The 18261-nt window shown below is 44.1% G+C and overlaps 1 protein-coding gene across 1 annotated transcript in view; it reads left to right on the top strand.

The window, feature by feature from the left end:
• Positions 1-18261, top strand: part of CEP41 (centrosomal protein 41) — a 57344-nt gene that overhangs the window by 8087 nt on the left and 30996 nt on the right. Inside the window, exons 2-3 of the mRNA XM_040343330.1 lie at positions 4983-5046; positions 14352-14399. Of these exons, the coding sequence (XP_040199264.1) occupies positions 4983-5046; positions 14352-14399 (112 nt within the window). The remainder of the gene's footprint in view (positions 1-4982; positions 5047-14351; positions 14400-18261) is intronic.

Below are 18261 nucleotides of genomic sequence, written 5' to 3'. Positions count from 1 at the left end.
GCCTGCTCCGCTCATTTCGGCCCTCGACTGGTTACCAAGTCGCTTACGTGGCCCTCACTCCTCAAAAGGACACCCCTGATCTAAAAGAGCCAAATTATACAATAAAATAAAAGTGACTTCTGCGCTACTATGTGTAATCTTATGTGCCACTATAAGAGAGGTGCTGCTCAACACAAACTCTGTTCCCACATATAAAGCAAAATGACAAAAAAAAGTGAAGGGCTATTTCACCCAACTACTACTTGCTAGGTTAAACTAAGTAAATTAATATTTGTGTGTGTTATATATATATATATATATATATATATATATATATATATATATATATATATATATATATATATATATATATATATATATATATATATATATATATATATATATATATATATTTATATTTTATTATACAGGTTTGACAAATTTGCTTGGAATCTAGGAGCCATAAATGTTCCCCATCCCTCCGAGCTCGTGCGCAGAAGCGAACACATACATGAGTAGCGCCCCCGCTTTTGAAAGCAGTGTTCAAACCACACATGTGAGGTATCGCCGCGATTGGTAGAGCGAGAGCAATAATTGCAGCCATTCTCTGTAACTCAAAACATGCAACTTGTAGAATTTTTTAAACGTCGCCTATGGAGATTTTAAAGGGTAAAAGTTTATCGCCATTCTACGAGCGGACGCAATTTTGAAGCGTGACATGTTGGGTATCAATTTACTCGGCGTAACTTTCACTATATAAAAAAAATTGTGCTAACTTTACTGTTGTGTTATTTTTTTTAATTAACCACTTCCATACCAGGTACTTACGCAGCTTCCCGCCCAAGCCAATTTTCAGCTTTCAGCACTGTCGCACTTTGAATGGCAATTGCGCGGTCATGCTACACTGTACCCAAACAAAATTGGCGTCCTTTTTTCCCCACAAATAGAGCTTTCTTTTGGTGGTATTCGATCACCTCTGCGATTTTTTTTTTTTTTGCGCAACAACTAAAAAAAGGCTGAAAATTTGGAAAAAAAATTAAGTTTTTATTTTTTTCTGTTAATTTTTTTGTAAATAAGTTTTCTCTTTCAATTACGGGCACTGATATGGCGGCACTAATGGGCACCGATGAGATGGCACTGATGGACATCGATGAGGTAGTACTGACGGGCACAGATGAGGTGGCACTGATTGGTGGCGCTGGTATGCGACACTGATGGGCACACATAGGCGGCACTGATGGGCACACATAGGCGGCACTGATGGGCACACATAGGCGGCACTGATGGGCACACATAGGCGGCACTGATGGGCACTCATAGGCGGCACAGATGGGCACTCATGGGCGGCACTGATGGATACTTATGGGTGGCACAGATGGGCACTGATAGGTGGGCACTGGGCATGGATGGGCACTGTGGGGTGGCACTGGGGTGGCACTGATGGACACTGGGGTGGCGCTGATGGACACTGGGGTGGCGCTGATGGACACTGGGGTGGCAGCACTGATTTTTGCCAGGTTGCCAGTCAGTGCCCATTTGTGGGCACTGACTGGCATCTTTTTTTTTTTCTTTATGCTTTTTTTTTTTTTTTTTTTTTTCTGTCATTTTTTTTTGCCCACCCTGGTGCTCCAGGGTGGGCATCCCTGGTGGTCCAGTGTGGCGATCCGAGGGGGGGCTGCGCTGATAAACAATCAGCGCTAACCCCCCCTGTCAGGAGAGCCGCCGATCGGCTATCCTCTACTCGCGTCTGTCAGACGCGAGTGAGGAAGAGCCATCGGCGGCTCTTCCTGTTTACATCGTGATCAGCCGTGGTTGGACACGGCTGATCACGTGGTAAAGAGTCTCCGCCGGAGGCTCTTTACCGAGATCGGAGATGCAGGGTGTCAGACTGACACCCCGCATCACCGATCGCCGCGATGCGTGCCCCCACGGGCGCGCGCGGCATGAAATCCTGCAGGACGTTCTAGAACGTCCTGTCAGGATTTCATAACCACTTCCCGGACGTAAATCGGCCATAGGCCGGGCGGGAAGTGGTTAAAGTGTATTTTTTTCCCAAAAAAGTGCGATTTTTTTTTTTTTTTTTTTTTTTTTTTAAGACCGCTGCGCAAATACAGTCTGACAGAAAGTATTGCAATGACCGCCATTTTATTTTCTAGGGTGTTAGAATAAAAAATATATATAATGTTTGGGGGTTCTCATTAGAGAGAAGGAGATGGCAGTGAAAACACAGGGGACGCTCCATTAGCATTGCTGGTTGTCTTGTCTGTCATACCAACGGCCACCACAACATGGAGCCAGATCAAAGAAGGAAGCATAGGCCTATGCTTTGCGGTCTTTTGCAGGCCTATGCTTCCTTCCCCAGGCGATAGGTCACTAATTCTAGTTGCAATTGCGACCTGGCGCCCAGATTTTGTCGAACCCTGTGTGTGTGTGTGTGTGTGTGTGTGTGTGTGTGTGTATATATATATATATGTGTGGGTGTACATATGTGTGTATGTATGTGTGTATATGTGTATGTGTGTATATATATATATATATATATATATATATATATATATATATATATATATATATATATATATATATATATATATATATATATATATGCACTCCAGTGGGAATCGTGGACCCCAATAGATATTGGAGGGCACAATGTCCTATCGCACCACAGTAAATTATTTAAGTAAATGGTTACCTTGAGTTGTATTGATCTCGTAGGATGACAGATGGACTGCACACAAATTCAGCTTAACCAATGTAACTCTTTACTTGTTAAAATAATGGCAAATAAACAAAGGTAAAACAGTGGACTTCTTGCAGGAGTCAGAATTAATGGTAACAGATAAATACAAAATAAGTTATCACAACTATGCAGACCTGTATAAGCACACAGCAAAAGGGCCCCTTCAGCAAGACATCCACACTGAAGCACCTCCTTGCCAAGCCTCACCCAGCTCTTCTTAAAGCGGGGGTTCACCCTAAAATACAACTTTCTACCATGCCATTCAGCATACTAGCGTGAGCTACAGTATGCCTTTATTTCACCCTGAGCATATGTGACAGACGTGAAAGGGTCTGGAGAAGCCGCAGAGATCTTTATGCTGCCTGTAACATCGTTCAGCATGACCGTTGGTGGTGGGTCAGTGATGGTCTGGGGAGGCATATACATGGAGGGACGCACAGACCTCTACAGCCTACACAATGGCAACCTGACTGCCATTAGGTATTGGGATGAAATCCTTGGACCCATTGTCAGACCCTACGCTGGTGCAGTGGGTCCTAGGTTCCTCCTGGTGCACGACAATGCAAGGCATCATGTGGCGAGAGCAAGCAGCCAGCTCCTGGAGGATAAGGAAATTGATACCATTGAATGGCCCCCACACTCACCTAACCTAAATCCAAAACAACACCTCTGGGACATTAGGTTTCGGTTCATCCGGTGCCGCCAGGTTGCTCCTCAGTCTGTTCACTAGCTCAGTGGTGCTCTGGTCCAGATCTGTGAGGAAATGCCCCCGGACACCATCCGTCGTCTGATTAGGAGCATGCCCTGATGTCAGGCATGCATACAAGCACTTGTGGGCCATACAAATTACTGAGGATCATTTTAAGTTGTTGCAATGAAATTTCAGCAAAATGGACTAGCTTGCTACATAATTTTTTACTTAGATTTTCGGGGTTTCTTTTAATTCAGCCCTCTGTAGGTGGATAATTTTAATTTCCATCAAATGATGTGCCATCCTTTCATTCCGAGTCCTAACACATTACCCAGTCCATATCAGTATAGATATCCAGCATGAGATTTTTGCCTGTTGAGATCTGATATGTTTTCAAAGTGTTCCTTTTAATTTTTGTGAGCAGTGTGTATATTTATAATATAATAAAAAAAATTATATACACACTAAAATAATAATCAATAACTCCTAAAAATCCCAGTGACCTGAGCAATAAAAAAATATTTGGAAACCAGTCCATATATAAAGCAGTTGATAAGGTGGTAAACTCATCAATTCCAATCTGTAAGTGATCTCTTCTTAGTGTAAGTGTTTATTGTATCCAAAGGTGACAATCCAAATTACAATGACTAGGCACACCACTGTGCCTTCCACCAACCACCCTATGCGAAGACCCACAATAAGCGCCAATGGTGCCTTTCCCTTAGGGGTAATTATTCAGCAATCTGCCGTTCCTCTATCAGGACAAGGGCTCCCAAACGGCGTTCCTCATAAGTAGATGTCATAAGGGCAGGAAAGAACTTTACATTAGTGTTTACCGTTTTAAAACCGTAAACAACTCACATTTACAGATGCACTATTCTTGGTGCACATAGGTGAATCGCTTGTATGGTTAAGATAAAAACTTCCTGGATCATTAAAACATCTGCAGATCCTCGGCCCTCTCTGCTTCCTGGATGTACGTGATGACGTCACAAGCGCCGTCCGACGCAAGTAGGATCAGTTAAGATGTTGATCCAACATGGATGAGACTTTCATTCAAATCAGTGGGCTGAAATCGTGCCCTAGTCGGACAAAGGTAGTACAGGAGCCTTTTTCAAAGTCGGACCGACGCATGGCTCTCATAGGGAATCATTGATTTATACACCTCGTGCTTCCAAAGTCGGAGTGTATGTCGCACCAGTGTAAACTCAGTCAGTGTTGAGGGGAATCCGTCCCATGGAGCCATTGTGTTCTCCTGGTGGGGGTGGGCGGGGGAAGTTGTCTCTACCAAGAGAACACAGTGAATATTGCAAGAGGCTATACCGGCGATAATCGTGTGTAAAATCCGACAGGCTGGTTGTACCAAAATTAATTGATCAACTTTGGTACATTCAGCCTGCCTATTAACGGTTCAAATCTTGGCTGGTTCCTGCTGAACCGACTGAAATTCGAACGGTCTATGGCCGGCTTAAGATGTTGTGTAGTCTTCTTCTTTTTTTTTTCTTTTAATCAATTTTCTACGCAACATTTCACCTTTTTTTCTAATACTGTAATTTAAAACTCTTTCAGATTTTAAAGAAAAGAATTCCTCAGAATCCAAAGTACCAGCATGTCAGGACAAGGCTTAATACAGGTCAGTTTTCGATGTTAACAGTATGAAAAGTATTATCCAGTCTTCCTCACGTCATATTGTAGGCAAAAGGAGAGAAGTTCTTGGACTAAAATGGGCAATTTGACCTTTTATTGAAGGTTTATTTAAATGTTAGTTGATCTCCGTTCACTTCAAGGCTGTGGAGTCGAGGAGTCGGAGTCGGGGTAAATTTTGGGTACCTGGAGTCGGAGTCGGCAAACAATGCACCGACTCCTACTAAATTTTAGATTGGAATAAAAAAAAAAAAGCAAGTTTTTAAATGTCCCAATTCACAAAAAGTTATAATTAATGACTTCTCTACTGTAAGAATAAAGACCAATGCATGCAGTGCCTCACGTAACCGCAAAACGAACACGTTAAGGGACCGTGAAGAAGCATGCTTTTCATGTGCTTCACTATATGGCACGCAACGCACAATTAGGAGCTGCAATACTTATACTTTCCATAGTGTTGTGTTCTGCTTTTACAGGGAACGCATGTTAGAGAACCAGTAAGTGTCCAAATAAAAAAATTCCAACAGGAGTTTTATAAAGCACTAAAAGAAGTTGAAAAGTATGATCGCTCATCAAAACTTACTGTTGAAGAAGTCATCCTTGTTTATCCAGAGATCGTTAGTGATGTGGCCAGAATAGTTACTGCAATGCCACCCACCCAAGTCAGTGTCGAAAGATTATTTTCAGCCCTAAAAATAATAAAGTCTGACTTAAGAGCCTCTATGAAAAGAGGATCTGGCAGAGGCAATTCTCTTCCTTAGAACTCTACATTGAATTGATTTGCATTTGCTAAGCCTAGAACTACATTTCAAGATTAATATAAACCATTTCTAGGTTTTGCAGATTTTGTTTTTGGTTCATTATAGATAAGCTTTGTTTTTGTTCTAAAACAACCAAATAATGTGCTTTGTATTTTTGAACTGGTAAAGATCCTGGGCCAAATCCACAGCCCCGCAGCGCAACGTAACTTAAGTGATTTAAGTTACACTGCCGCAAATTTCCTAAGTTAGGTATCGATCCACAACACACTTACCTGGAAATTTGCGGCGGTGTAACTCAAATCCGTCCGGCGCAAGGCGTGCCGAATCTAATGGGGCGAGTCCCATTTAAATTAGGCGCGCTCCCGCGCCGGACGTACTGCGCATGCTCCGTCAGGTAACTTACCCGACGTGCATTGCGCTAACTGACGTCGCTCCGACGTCATTTGCTTAGACGTTAACGTAAATGGCGTCCAGCGCCATTCACAAACGTCTTACGCAAACGACGTAGAGTTTAAAATTTTGACGCAGGAACGACGGCCATACTTAATAGGGCTTAGTCAAATAGGACTCAGCCCTATTTGTACGTGGCGTAACTTGACGTAAACTACGTAGATTTAGCGCGACGGGCCCGTCGGAACGTTCGTGGATCGCCGTAAGTGTTCATTTGCATATTCTAGGCCGGCCGCAATGGCCTCGCCACCTAGCGGCCGGCCTAGAATTGCATCCTTAAGATCCGACAGTGTAATTCAATTACACATGTCGGATCTTCTGCCTATCTATGGTAAACTGATTCTGTGGATCAGTTCCATAGATAGAAACAGGGATACGACGGCGTATCCCTTTTGTGGATTACCCCCCCCCCCCCCCCCCCCTGTTCCTGATGTTTATGCCTGCTGCTACTATCCAGCCACTTGATTGATTGATAAAATAAAAAAATTAAAAAAACTTTGTTTTCATTGTGTTTGTCTTTTGCTTAAACTGTGCAATACAGTAGACTGTTGGCTTCCCAGCCAGTAGTCCTGTGGTAGGTTGCGTTTCTTTCCCTCAAGGAATGTATAAAATACATTCGCATATTAATACAGAGGAGTCGGAGTCGGGGAGTCGGAGTCGGAAGTACATAAAACTGAGGAGTCGGAGTCGGAACATTTATCTACCGACTCCACAGCCCTGGTTCACTTAGCAGTGAACTAATGTAGCCCAGTGATTACTGTATTATGGATGCAAAAATGAAGCCTTACAGTGTCTAGCTGAACTATTTTAGAGCTTCCATCATCGTTCTTGCCAAGATAGACCGTGCTCTTCTAATATTAAATTGCTATAAAATCCTACGGCAGCTGATTTTAGGGAGACTGCAATCAAACGTTTGCAATAACTGGCAGTGAGCCTTTCACATCTTTGTGGAGGAACTTTGGCCCACTCTTCTTTCTTTGCAGAATTGTTTTAATTCAGCCACAGTGGAGGATTTTCCAGCATGAATAGCCTGTGTAAGGTCATGATACAGAATCTCAATCGGATTTAAGTCCGTACTTTGACTAGGCCACTCAAACCTTATTTTTGTTTTTTTGATTGGAGATCATTGGAGTAGTGGTGGCTTCCAGGGACATCGGCCAGGTATGGTGTATATACATGGTTACATTGGTCCAATCTGGACCAATGTAACTATGCCAAAATATGCCATACTTGGAATTCACCTTTAACCCCTTCCTGACTTCGCTATAGCCAAATGATGGCTACAGGGCGGCTGCACGTTGCCGGGAGGCCATCATATGATCACAGATCAGGGTAAAGAACCAATCACAGAGGCTCTTTACCTCATGATCAGCTGTGTCCAATCATCGCTGATCACGGATGTAAACAGGATTTGCCAGTTATTGTCAATCCTCCCCCTCATGCTTACAGGGCGAGAAGAGAGCCGAAAACCAGTGATGCCTGTCAGTGCCAATCAGTGCAGCATATCTGTACAGCCTCATCAGTTCACATCAGCGAAGGAGAATAAATTATTTTAAAAACCTGTGTTGTGTTTTTATTGGGGGCCCCCTTATTAAAGAGGGCTCCCAGATTCCGATAAGCCCCCCGCCCGCAGACCCCGACAATCAACGGCCAGGGTTGTCGGGTAGAGACCCTTGTCCCCATGAACATGGGGCCAAGGTGCGTTGGGGTGGGGGGGCGCAGTGCCCCCCTGCCCCAAAGCACCCACCCCCCCTTGTTGAGGGCATGCGGCCTAGTACGGCTCAGGAGGGGGGGGCGCTCGCTCGTCCCCACCTCCATTCCTGACCGGCCGGGCGGCATGCTCGGATAAGGGTCTGGTATGGATTTTGGGGGAACCCCCACGCCATTTTTTTTGGCGTAGGAGTTCCCCTTTAAATCCATACCAGACCAAAGGGTCTGGTATCATCCTGGGGGGAACCTTACGCAAAATTTTTTTTTATATTATTTGCGCGGGGTTCCCCTTCAAGAGTCTCTGCACACCAGTCGCCCCGCAAGTCGGATCATCTTGATCCGACTTCTGGTGCGACCTCTATTCAAATCAATGGGCTCCCACAGGGAACCATTGATTTTGAAAAGAAACAGAAAAACGCGGCTGAAAACTAGCGCGGCAAAACGTGCATTGAATTCAATGCAAAACGCGGGAAAAATCGCGTTAAAAGCGCCGCTTTTTTTCCTGGCGTCTGTACTAGCTTTACAGCCAGTTTTTTAAAACGTCCAGAAAAATGAAGCCTAACGAATGAAGAAAAACGTTTTATTTTTAAGACCTTTTTTTTTTTGTTTAGCAAAAAAAAAAAAACAAGTGGTGATTAACACTTTCACCCTTCCTGTCCAGGCCAATGTTCAGCTTTCAGCGCTATCACTCTGCGAATGACATTTGCGCAGTCATGCAACACTCTACCCAAATTTAAATTGTTTGATTTTTTTTTTTTTCCCCACAAATAGAGCTTTTGGTGGTATTTAACCACTTAAGGACCGCCTACCGCTGATATACGTCGGCACAATCACGTACCCGTACGTCGTCTTTAAGAGCCCAGCCCTGGGTTGCGCACGCGACCGGGTCCGAAGCTCCGTGACCACGCCTGCGGAACCGATCGCCGCCGGTGTTCAACGATCGGTCACAGGAGCTGAAGAACGGGGAGAGGTGTGTGTGTAAACAAACCTTCCCCGTTCTTCACTGTGGCAATGTCAGTGATCGTCTGTTCCCTGATACGATCACTGACTTCACATGTCCAACCCCACCCCCCTACAGTTAGAAACACACTTGAGGTCACACTTAACCCCTACAGTGCCCCCTAGTGGTTAACTCCTAAACTGCAATTGTCATTTTCACAGTAATCCGTGCATTTTTATGGCACTTTTCGCTGTGAAAATTACAATGGTCCCAAAAATGTGTCAAAATTGTACGATGTGTCCGCCATAATGCCGCAGCCACGAAAAAAATCGCTGATCGCCGCCATTAATAGTAAAAAAAAATTATTAATAAAAATGCCATAAAACTATCCCCTATTTTGTAAACACTATACATTTTGCGCAAACCAATCGATAAATGCTTATTGCGATTTTGGTATAAAAAATAGGAAGAATATGTATCGGCCTAAACTGAGAGAAAATAATGTTTTTTTTTTTATATTTTTGGGGGGGATATTTATTATAGCAAAAAGTAAAAAATTTTTTTTTTTTTTTTTTTTTAAAAATTGTCGCTCTATTTTTGTTTATAGCGCAAACAAATAAAAATCGCAGAGGTGATCAAATACCACCAAAAAAAATCTCTATTTGTGGGGAAAAAAGGACGCCAATTTTGTTTGGGAGCCACATCACTCGACCGCGCAATTGTCAGTTAAAGCGACGCAGTGCCGAATCGCAAAAACTGGCCAGGTCCTTTACCTGCACAATGGTCTGGGTCTTAAGTGGTTAATCACTACTGGGGTTTTGTATATTTTTTTTTTTTTTGAAGTTTGTTATAAAATTTGCAAACAGGTAATTTTTCTCCCTCCATTGATGTGCACTGGTGGGTGACACGGATGGGCATTGATAGGTGGCACTGGTGGGAAACCAGCAGGCTGCCCTGGTGGGCACAGATGAGGTGGCGGTGGCTCTCCCCGTTCGGGACCGATGTCCCTTTTGACAGAAGTCGGTGATCGCCTTTTTTCTCCTCATGCTGTGAGTGTGAGGAGAAAAAAAGCCGATTACCGATCTTCTGTTTACATCACGTAATCGGCTGATCACGTGGTAAGGGGCAGAGGTCGGCCCTTACTCTGATCTGTGATCAGCCGAGTCTCATTGACTCAGTGAACACAGAGAGTGCCGGAAGCTAATGCACAAGAGGACGTCCATTGATGCCCTCCCAGAAATTAAGGCCTGTGCTGTAGCAGTCTTTCGGCTATAGTGGGGCGGGAAGTGGTTAAATACCACAAAGCTCTATCTATCTCCAAAATGTAAAAAAAATATTAGTTTGGGTACAGTGTTTCTCGCAATCCGAGGTTCCACTGTAAATGAATTACGTAAAATGCATGAAAACACTAAATACAAGCGGTAACAATAACTTTAGCCGTTTATTGCAGTCCCCTGTAACACTCTGGCGGGGAAGCAATACAATGAGGCAGTCGTGTGTTCTGCAGAGCAAGGTGCATTCTGATAGGAGAAAGAGTGACGGAGAGGTGGGTTCATCACTGTGCTACTTTTCCTTTCACTGTCCAGTCACAAGCTGAGAGAGGCACCTCTTAGGCCTTGTACTCACGGCAGGACATGTCCGATGAAAACGGTCTGCAGACCGTTTCCATCGGACATGTCTGGCCGGGGACTGCCCGGGGACTTCTGTTCGATGGCTATACACACCATCGAACAGAAGCCCGCGCGTAAACATTACGCGGGGCGTGTCCGCGGTGTCGCCGCGTCGATGACGCGGTGTCGCCGCGACAATGACGCGGCGACGTGGGCGGGCCGCCTTAAATATGCTTCCACGCATGCGTCGAAGTCATTCGACGCATGCGAGGGATGCGGGCGGCAGGACATGTACGGTAGGTCTGTACAGACGACCGTACATGTCCGGGCGGACAGGTTTCCAGCGGACTGTTTTAAAACAAGTCCGGGAAACAGTTGTCCGCTGGAAACCTGTCCGATCCGTCCCAAAATGGTCCGCTCGGGCCAACACACGGCCAAACATGTCTGCTGAAACTGGTCTGCGGACCAGTTTCAGCAGACATGTTTGGTCGTGAGTACGGGGCCTTACTGTTACTTGACTGCCGCAGCGAAAAACTTGGTTCAGAACTATACTGTGTAGCAGATCTGTGTAAATCTCAGGAATGGATAGACAGAAACAGAAATCGGGTGAAATGGCACCCTGTGGATTTTATCTGTGTGTGTTTTGTCTGGTGTCCGCATTAAACCCTTCCATAAAGGAAAAGGAACAAGCCCAGCTGACCCATGAAGCAAGGACCTGGTCTGTGCCTCCTTCTCTTTCCTTAATGGGCTCTTTTATTTACACTGCCAATTTCATCCTACAACAAGAAGTAGGGCTTTCACTAAGAGAATGCTCTGTACCTTGGGACCATTGCCTTGTAATATTGATACTCCCAAATGGATGGAGTGTCCTCGGTGTACTCGCAAAAGGCTTATTTGTGAACAGCAACTTGTTGATATCATCTTTACAAATAAACTATAATTCTCTTCAGCTCGGGTTTTATGGTGAGAGCGGCTCAGCGTTGTCCTCAGGTCCTGCATTTTATTTTGTTAGTTTAACTCACAGAATGGGCAAAATCTTCCATTTGTCCTGTGCTGCACAGTAGACTGACTTTGCACCGTCATCAAACAGGTTAAACTGTTTGGCATTGTGTGTATTCGCTGATGATGGTGTATTAAAAGCTACTGGCTACTGTTGCTAGTGTGCGCCAACAAACGGGCCATTAGACAGAGATTGCCTGACTGACGAATAAAGAGACTCTTCTCTGCCATTATCTAAGGTCATCTTACAGTCCTGCAGAGCACCTCGAGAAATGACAAAACCCTTCAGTTCAGTCCTCGTATTCTTCTCAAATGTTATTGGAGCTTGTACCTTGCATTATACTATAGTATAGTTTGCCCATGATTGAAAACCTTCTAGTCTCCTTTTTTATTGTGCGTTTTAATTGTATATTTTGAAGGGCGCTATAGTGCAATTTAAGTTGTAAGTTTTACATGAAAGGTATATCATTTTGCACGTACAGCTGTACTGAGCTCTGTTGAGAGCTCAGGGAATTTGACACTCCTTCCCTTTTTTTTTTTTTTTTTTTGTATTACTTGAAGAATACTTCTAACCGAGGTGGATGCAGCATGGGTCTGATGCTGCATCTGTCCTTGTGGCGCCTCTAACACTGAGAACTGAGCAATCAATCACCGTTGATCGCTGGGTTCTCGGGGCTCCCTAAGCAGAGAGCTGCTGACTGTCAGTCACTGGCTCTCTGCTCTGCCCCTGGGCTGTGGAGGGGGGCAGGAGTGGCTGGCTCGGGCTCTCAGCGGCTCACTAAAAGGCTGATCCGGGTGCCGGTCCAGGCATGTGGGCAAATCCTGAATTCATTGTTGCAATCTTTCCCGAGCCTGTACGGCCTTTGTGATTTCAGCCGACAGCGGGCTTCAGCCCCCTGTCTGCTGAAAGAGGGTAACAGGAGTGCAGAACAAACTTTGGCTGTACTTCTCCTTTTTAAATGACATTTACGTATGAAAACCTGTAGCTTTGTTGTACAGTAGTAAACAGATATTAGAACATCTGTCTTTTTATTAAGATTTTGGTAGGTTTGATATTTACCCATAATAATGTTGCTATGTATAATTTCAATAAAGCACATATATGGACTAAGGTTTGCTCAATCTATTTGTGTAAGAATACCAATATCTCGGGTATAAGCGATACACATGAGAGAGAGGTGAAGGGTCCTAAAGCATGAATAAGGTTTCATTCACACCCACAGGTATCAATTTGGACGCAGAAACTGCACAGACACAGGCGCTGCTCCCAATCTGACATCTGTGCAGATAAAGGCCCCGAATGCAGAAATGGGCCTCCACTGGTGTACACTTTAATACATGTGAATGGGGCCTAACTTGGGTTTGAGCAGTCATAAAATTGTACAAACCAAGCACAATGCAACAAGACTCGCACATTGCAAAAACATCTTAGAAACTATACCACCGTGCTTATGTTCCCCATGTTGCGTGTCTTAGGCCCCTTTCACACTGGGGCGTGAGGTGCAGTGGCGTTATATCGCCTTTTTTTAGTGGCGCGATACCGTCGGAATTGCAGCGGTATTCGGCCGCTAGCGGTTTTAACCCCCGCTAGCGGCCGAAAAAGGGTTAATACCACCCGCAATGCGGCTCTGCGGTTTCCCATTGCTTTCAATGGGAAGGAGCGGTTAACGTACCACTCCTCTCACCGCTCCAAAGATGCGCCTAGCAGGACTTTTGGAGCGGTCCTGCTAGCGCACCGCTCCAGTGTGAAAGCCCTCTGAGTCCCCTCTGTAATAATATAATATATAATGCCACAGTTCAGGACCTGTACCCATAGCATTTCAAGGAGTATTGAAGCCGTTTGTAAAGTCGATGAAGGGGCATGCTCCTTAACAGAGGATATTAATGCCTAAAGCTAAACTCGAGGTACCTCTTCTCTCAACCGTTCTTTAACTAAACGCTGGCAAGGAGAAAGGGGGGGGGGGGGGGGGAACAACCAAAATTTTCTTTTTGCTCACTTCAATCTGAAGTTCTAGTGCCAAGTACTCTTTCTTCTTCCATATACAGGAAGCAAAATCTTTTTTGGGTCTCCGCGTCATTGCCTACGTGATGTGGATGCTTCCTATTGACTGTCCATTGGTGGGATCCTCATAAGATCCTGATGAGGAATTTCAGCAGTGACATCCGCAAAAAGGGCGCTGGCTGGCATGGGCACATTACTGGTCCCCCTGCTGCCACACCTAGAAGCCGCATCGGCATTTGTTTTAAACGTTATTTAGTGCTTTAAAATTTGCTGTAAAATTTTCCATAGCGTTTTTTTTTTCCCCAAAATTTTGCAATTTTGCAATTCACTTAAAATACCAGACCCTCCCAGTCCGTAATGGATTTTAGGAGAAACCTTATGATAAAAAAAATTGGTGTGGGGTCCAAAATCCATACCAGACCCTTATCTGAGGTTGTGAAGGACACCAGCGGTTGCCAGCTCCTTAACAACTAGCAGTATTTAATCAATGCTTTTGCTTTCATTCTATTTTTAGTGAATTGACACTTAAATTCATGCGGTATTTACCAAGCATTTCCTATTTTTTTTTTCAGTAAATACCACATAAACCTATAGTGAATTAAGCTTTTCAATATCACGTGCGATATTTGGCTATGTGGCGCAAATCTCGAATGCGGTCTTCTTTGCATTGAGCCCATTGTCTTTTGCAGTAGTCGATTGCCTAAAAAAAAAAAAAAATGTTAGTTGAAGAGTTGGCTCAGTTTCCATGTTTTTATTATTATTATTATTATTATTATTATTATTATTATTATTATATATATATATTTTTTTTTTTCTTACCAGGTAGCAGCATGACCAAGTATTTGGAACGGATTGAAGAAATAAAGAGAAGTAAGTAGAATGCCGTTATAAAATATTGCTTTATTTATTATATTTTGTCACTGTGTACTGTGTCTTCTCTTCTGCCTAATCAAGCTTCAATGGACTCCTAAATATCACAATTTTTTTTATAAATCAGTTCAGCAAAAATGAGGCCATTAACTGTAGGAAATGTAAAACCTCAGATAAAGGACTCATGCACATGGGCATAAAAAAACAAAACACTGGCGTACAGCATTATTTTTTTGGGGGGGGGGGGGGGGGTTAAAGGCAGGTCTGGGTTAGTCTATGTGGCCATGCGCATTGGGTGATTAGATTAGTATTTTAAGAGGAGTATTTAGAGGTATAAGAATAAATGTTCCAAAGCTTTGTTCAGAGAGAAGCTTATGCGTATAATTTATACACACAAACTCATTCCAGTGGCCAGTAAAATGAGTGGCAGAAAGATCCAGCACAGATGGGAGTATTATTCAGTAGTATGCCCGTGTGCATGAATCCTGGTGTGAATGGACCCTTAAAGGATCAATAAAGAATTTATTTTTTAATTTTTTTTAAATAACAAACATGTTATACTTGCCTCCACTGTGCAGCTCGTTTTGCACAGAGTGGCCCCGAACCTGGTTTTATGGGGTCCCTCGGCGGCTATCTCAGCTCCCCCCACAAGGACTCAACACCTTCATGCGAGTGAGCTCGCATGGTGTTGAGTTCTTGCGGGCGCGCTCCCGTGATACTGTGAACGGCTATGGCCGCCGGCTGTATCACTCGGCCCCGCCCCCGACACGCCGCGTCATTGAATGTGATTGACAGCAGAGCAAGCCAATGGCTGCACTGCTTTCAATCAACCAGTGAATGAGCCAGGAAGACGGCCGAGATGCCTGCTCGTTCACGGCACGGGACTTTCGAGGGGTCAGGTAAGTAGTTGGGGGGCTGGTGGGCTGCTAATACTCAGATGTTTTTTCACCTTAATGCATAGAATGCATTAAGGTGAAAAAACATTTACCTTTACAACCCTTTTAAAGGATAAATTCCCCTTTGGGAACATTGTTATATGTTCCACCTGATTTTAGCGTAGAATGTGTAACATGCTCCCAGTACTTTTCTTTTTCTTTTTGCTGTGGTTCAATGTAGCCCAAGTCTGATCGGTATATCAGAGTCCTTTTTTTTTTTTTTTCTCCTCCAGAATGAATTGCGTTGCATATGGTTTTTCAGAACCTCCTAGAAAGGCATTTACCAAAATGACCTAAACAATCAAAGGATCTGAATAGGGGCTTAGGTGTGTGGCTCTGTTTCATGGTGGTTCAGCAGACCCTCTTTCAGTTACAAAGTTACTAACTGTATCAATATTTCCCTATGATCACATGCTACAGTCTAATAACCCAAATGTTCTTGTCCAGCCTGAATGTACCTTTTGAACAAGACCAGGTGGTGTTCCTCCTATGGTTGCCTTTCCCAGCATAATGTGCCACCTTGGCTTCCGTACTTCACAGTACTAAATACTATGATGCTTGGTGCCTATGACCAGTATTTTCTTATACATACAGATATATTTTTGTTGTTAAAGCGGAGCTAAACCCTCCTATTCTTTACAGCCAAGGAAGTTGCCTTCCTAGCCCCTGTTTCAAATGCGTTTGCCATGGTGTTGCACATGTGTTCAGTTATGACACCAGCCATTTGATGGCTTGGCAGTTCGATTAAGAGTAGAAGCAGCTATGTCAGTTAACATTCATGGCATGCCTTAAATGAAACGGTTTTGGGTAAACCATTAAATCATTGGGTTTAGTTACACTTTAAAGAGGAAATTTACGCAAGGAAATTAAAATGGGCCAACGCGCAGGATTATTTTCAATGCAGAAGAGACATTCTTTTGTTTCTTCTGCGTTACAGCTACTTGTCTTCCCCTGTACAGTAGCTGTGCACACGCACCGCACAAATTTGGAAATGCTGAAGCTAACGGAACTCCTGCGCATGCGTAACATCATCTTTGCCCAGCCAATGAGAGCAGCCATCGATTGAGACCTGGAAGCCGGCCACTCAAAGATGCAAGCGGCCGGTGGGGAGTTTCAGGATGGTGTATTGCTAGATTGAAGGTGAGTATAGTTCCGCTTTCATAGAACTCTTCTAAAGCCCCATACACACGGTCGCAAATCTGCAACTTTTCGAATTTGTCCGACCGTGTGTACGCTCCATCGGACCAACTTTTTCGGGTTTCATCCGACAAAAAGTTGGGTCTGCAAACGGACCAACTTTTCGGCAACAAAAGTCCTATGGTGCCTTGTCTGACTGTGTGTACAGCAATCCAACCAACTTTTGGACAAAGTGCAAATACGCATGCTCAGAACCAATGTTAAAAGCATCAAACAATAGCAGAAGTTAACCAAAGGGTGGCGGTAAAGAGCAGAAAAGAGCAAAAAAAACATGTGATGTTAGGAAAGTTTTAGAAAAGTTTGCAGAAAAGTCTGACTGTGTGTATGCTATGGGTTTGGCCGGACAAATCAATTAGGACAAAAATCCAAGGGAAATTTTGTTGGATGTCTGACCGTGTGTATGGGGCTTAAGTTGGGGTTTTATGACTTATGGATGGATTTTGGATCTGCAGTGAGAAATAAGACAGGAATGTGGCTGGCTCTTAAGCCAGCCATGGATGGAATGAATCGGTAGGGACCGGCCATGATTTGATCCACCTATGGGCAGGCTTATTGTACTCAAGTCGACCTATTGATCAACTTGGGTACAACCTGCATGTCAGATTTTTAGCATCCGATTATTGCCAGCAGCTATAGCTGCTATCAGTGATATTTTTGTGTTCACTTGGCAGGGATGGCTCCCCCTACTGGGAGGACGCGATAGCTCTGCGAGAGGGATTTCCCCATCAAAACTGACTGTGTTGATTGGGGAATCAAGTGAGTTTCTTTCTTGCAGAAATCTAGGAATCTTAATCTATGACCTGCTTAATTTGCTTGCTAAAAGATTAACGGCATGCCATAAAGCCTTTGCTAATGAAGGTTTAAAGTATTAACAATAGACTGTTGACTTGGCTAGGAACTCAGGAGTGGCAGGTGACCTAGACAGGCTGCCTGCAAAGGGGCAGGACGCTACACCTGTCTCCCGCCGCCTCCCTAAAATGCCAAGAGGGACACACTGCTCCATGTGCAAATGTGCCTAATGACCTAATCACCCAAGCCTTGATTGTGTCAATGGCTCTGTGAACTGGAAGACTTTAATGACTAGATTATGACACACTCATTGCAATTCTCAGGGTTTCAGTGTGATTTTTCTAAGACCTTGCTGATAATGACTACAGAATGTGGGGCAGATCCACAAAAGGATTACGCCGGCGTATCTATTGATACGCCGGCGTAATTTAAAATTTCCCGCGTCATATCTTTGTTTTGTATCCACAAAACAAGAGACGACAGCATCTGGGTTAGATCCGACAGGTGTACGCCGTCAGATCTTAAATGCAATTTTTCGGCGTCCGCTAGGTGGCGTTTCCGCGTCGAGTATGCAAATTAGCTATTTCCGACGATCCACGAACGTACGAGCGGCCGTCGCATATTTTTACGTCGTTTCCGTTCGGCTTTTTCCGGCGTATAGTTAAAGCTGCTATATGGTGGCGTACTCAATGTTAAGTATGGCCGTCGTTCCCGCGTCTAATTTTAAATTTTTTGCGTCGTTTGCGTAAGTCGTTCGTGAATAGGAATGTGACGTCAATAACTTTTACGTCGAAACCATTACGTCCTTGCGGCGTACTTTGTCGCAATGCACCCTGGGATATTTTAAGGACGGCGCATGCGCCGTTAAAAAAAAAACGCAGTTTACGTCGGGTCACGACGTATTTGCATAGAACACGCCCCCATCACTCCCATTTGAAATT

Source organism: Rana temporaria, chromosome 3 (genome assembly GCF_905171775.1).
Source record: "Rana temporaria chromosome 3, aRanTem1.1, whole genome shotgun sequence".
NCBI classification, from domain to species: domain Eukaryota; kingdom Metazoa; phylum Chordata; class Amphibia; order Anura; family Ranidae; genus Rana; species Rana temporaria.
Note: the sequence above shows the minus strand (reverse complement) of the source record. Positions and strands in the feature narration are given on the sequence as shown.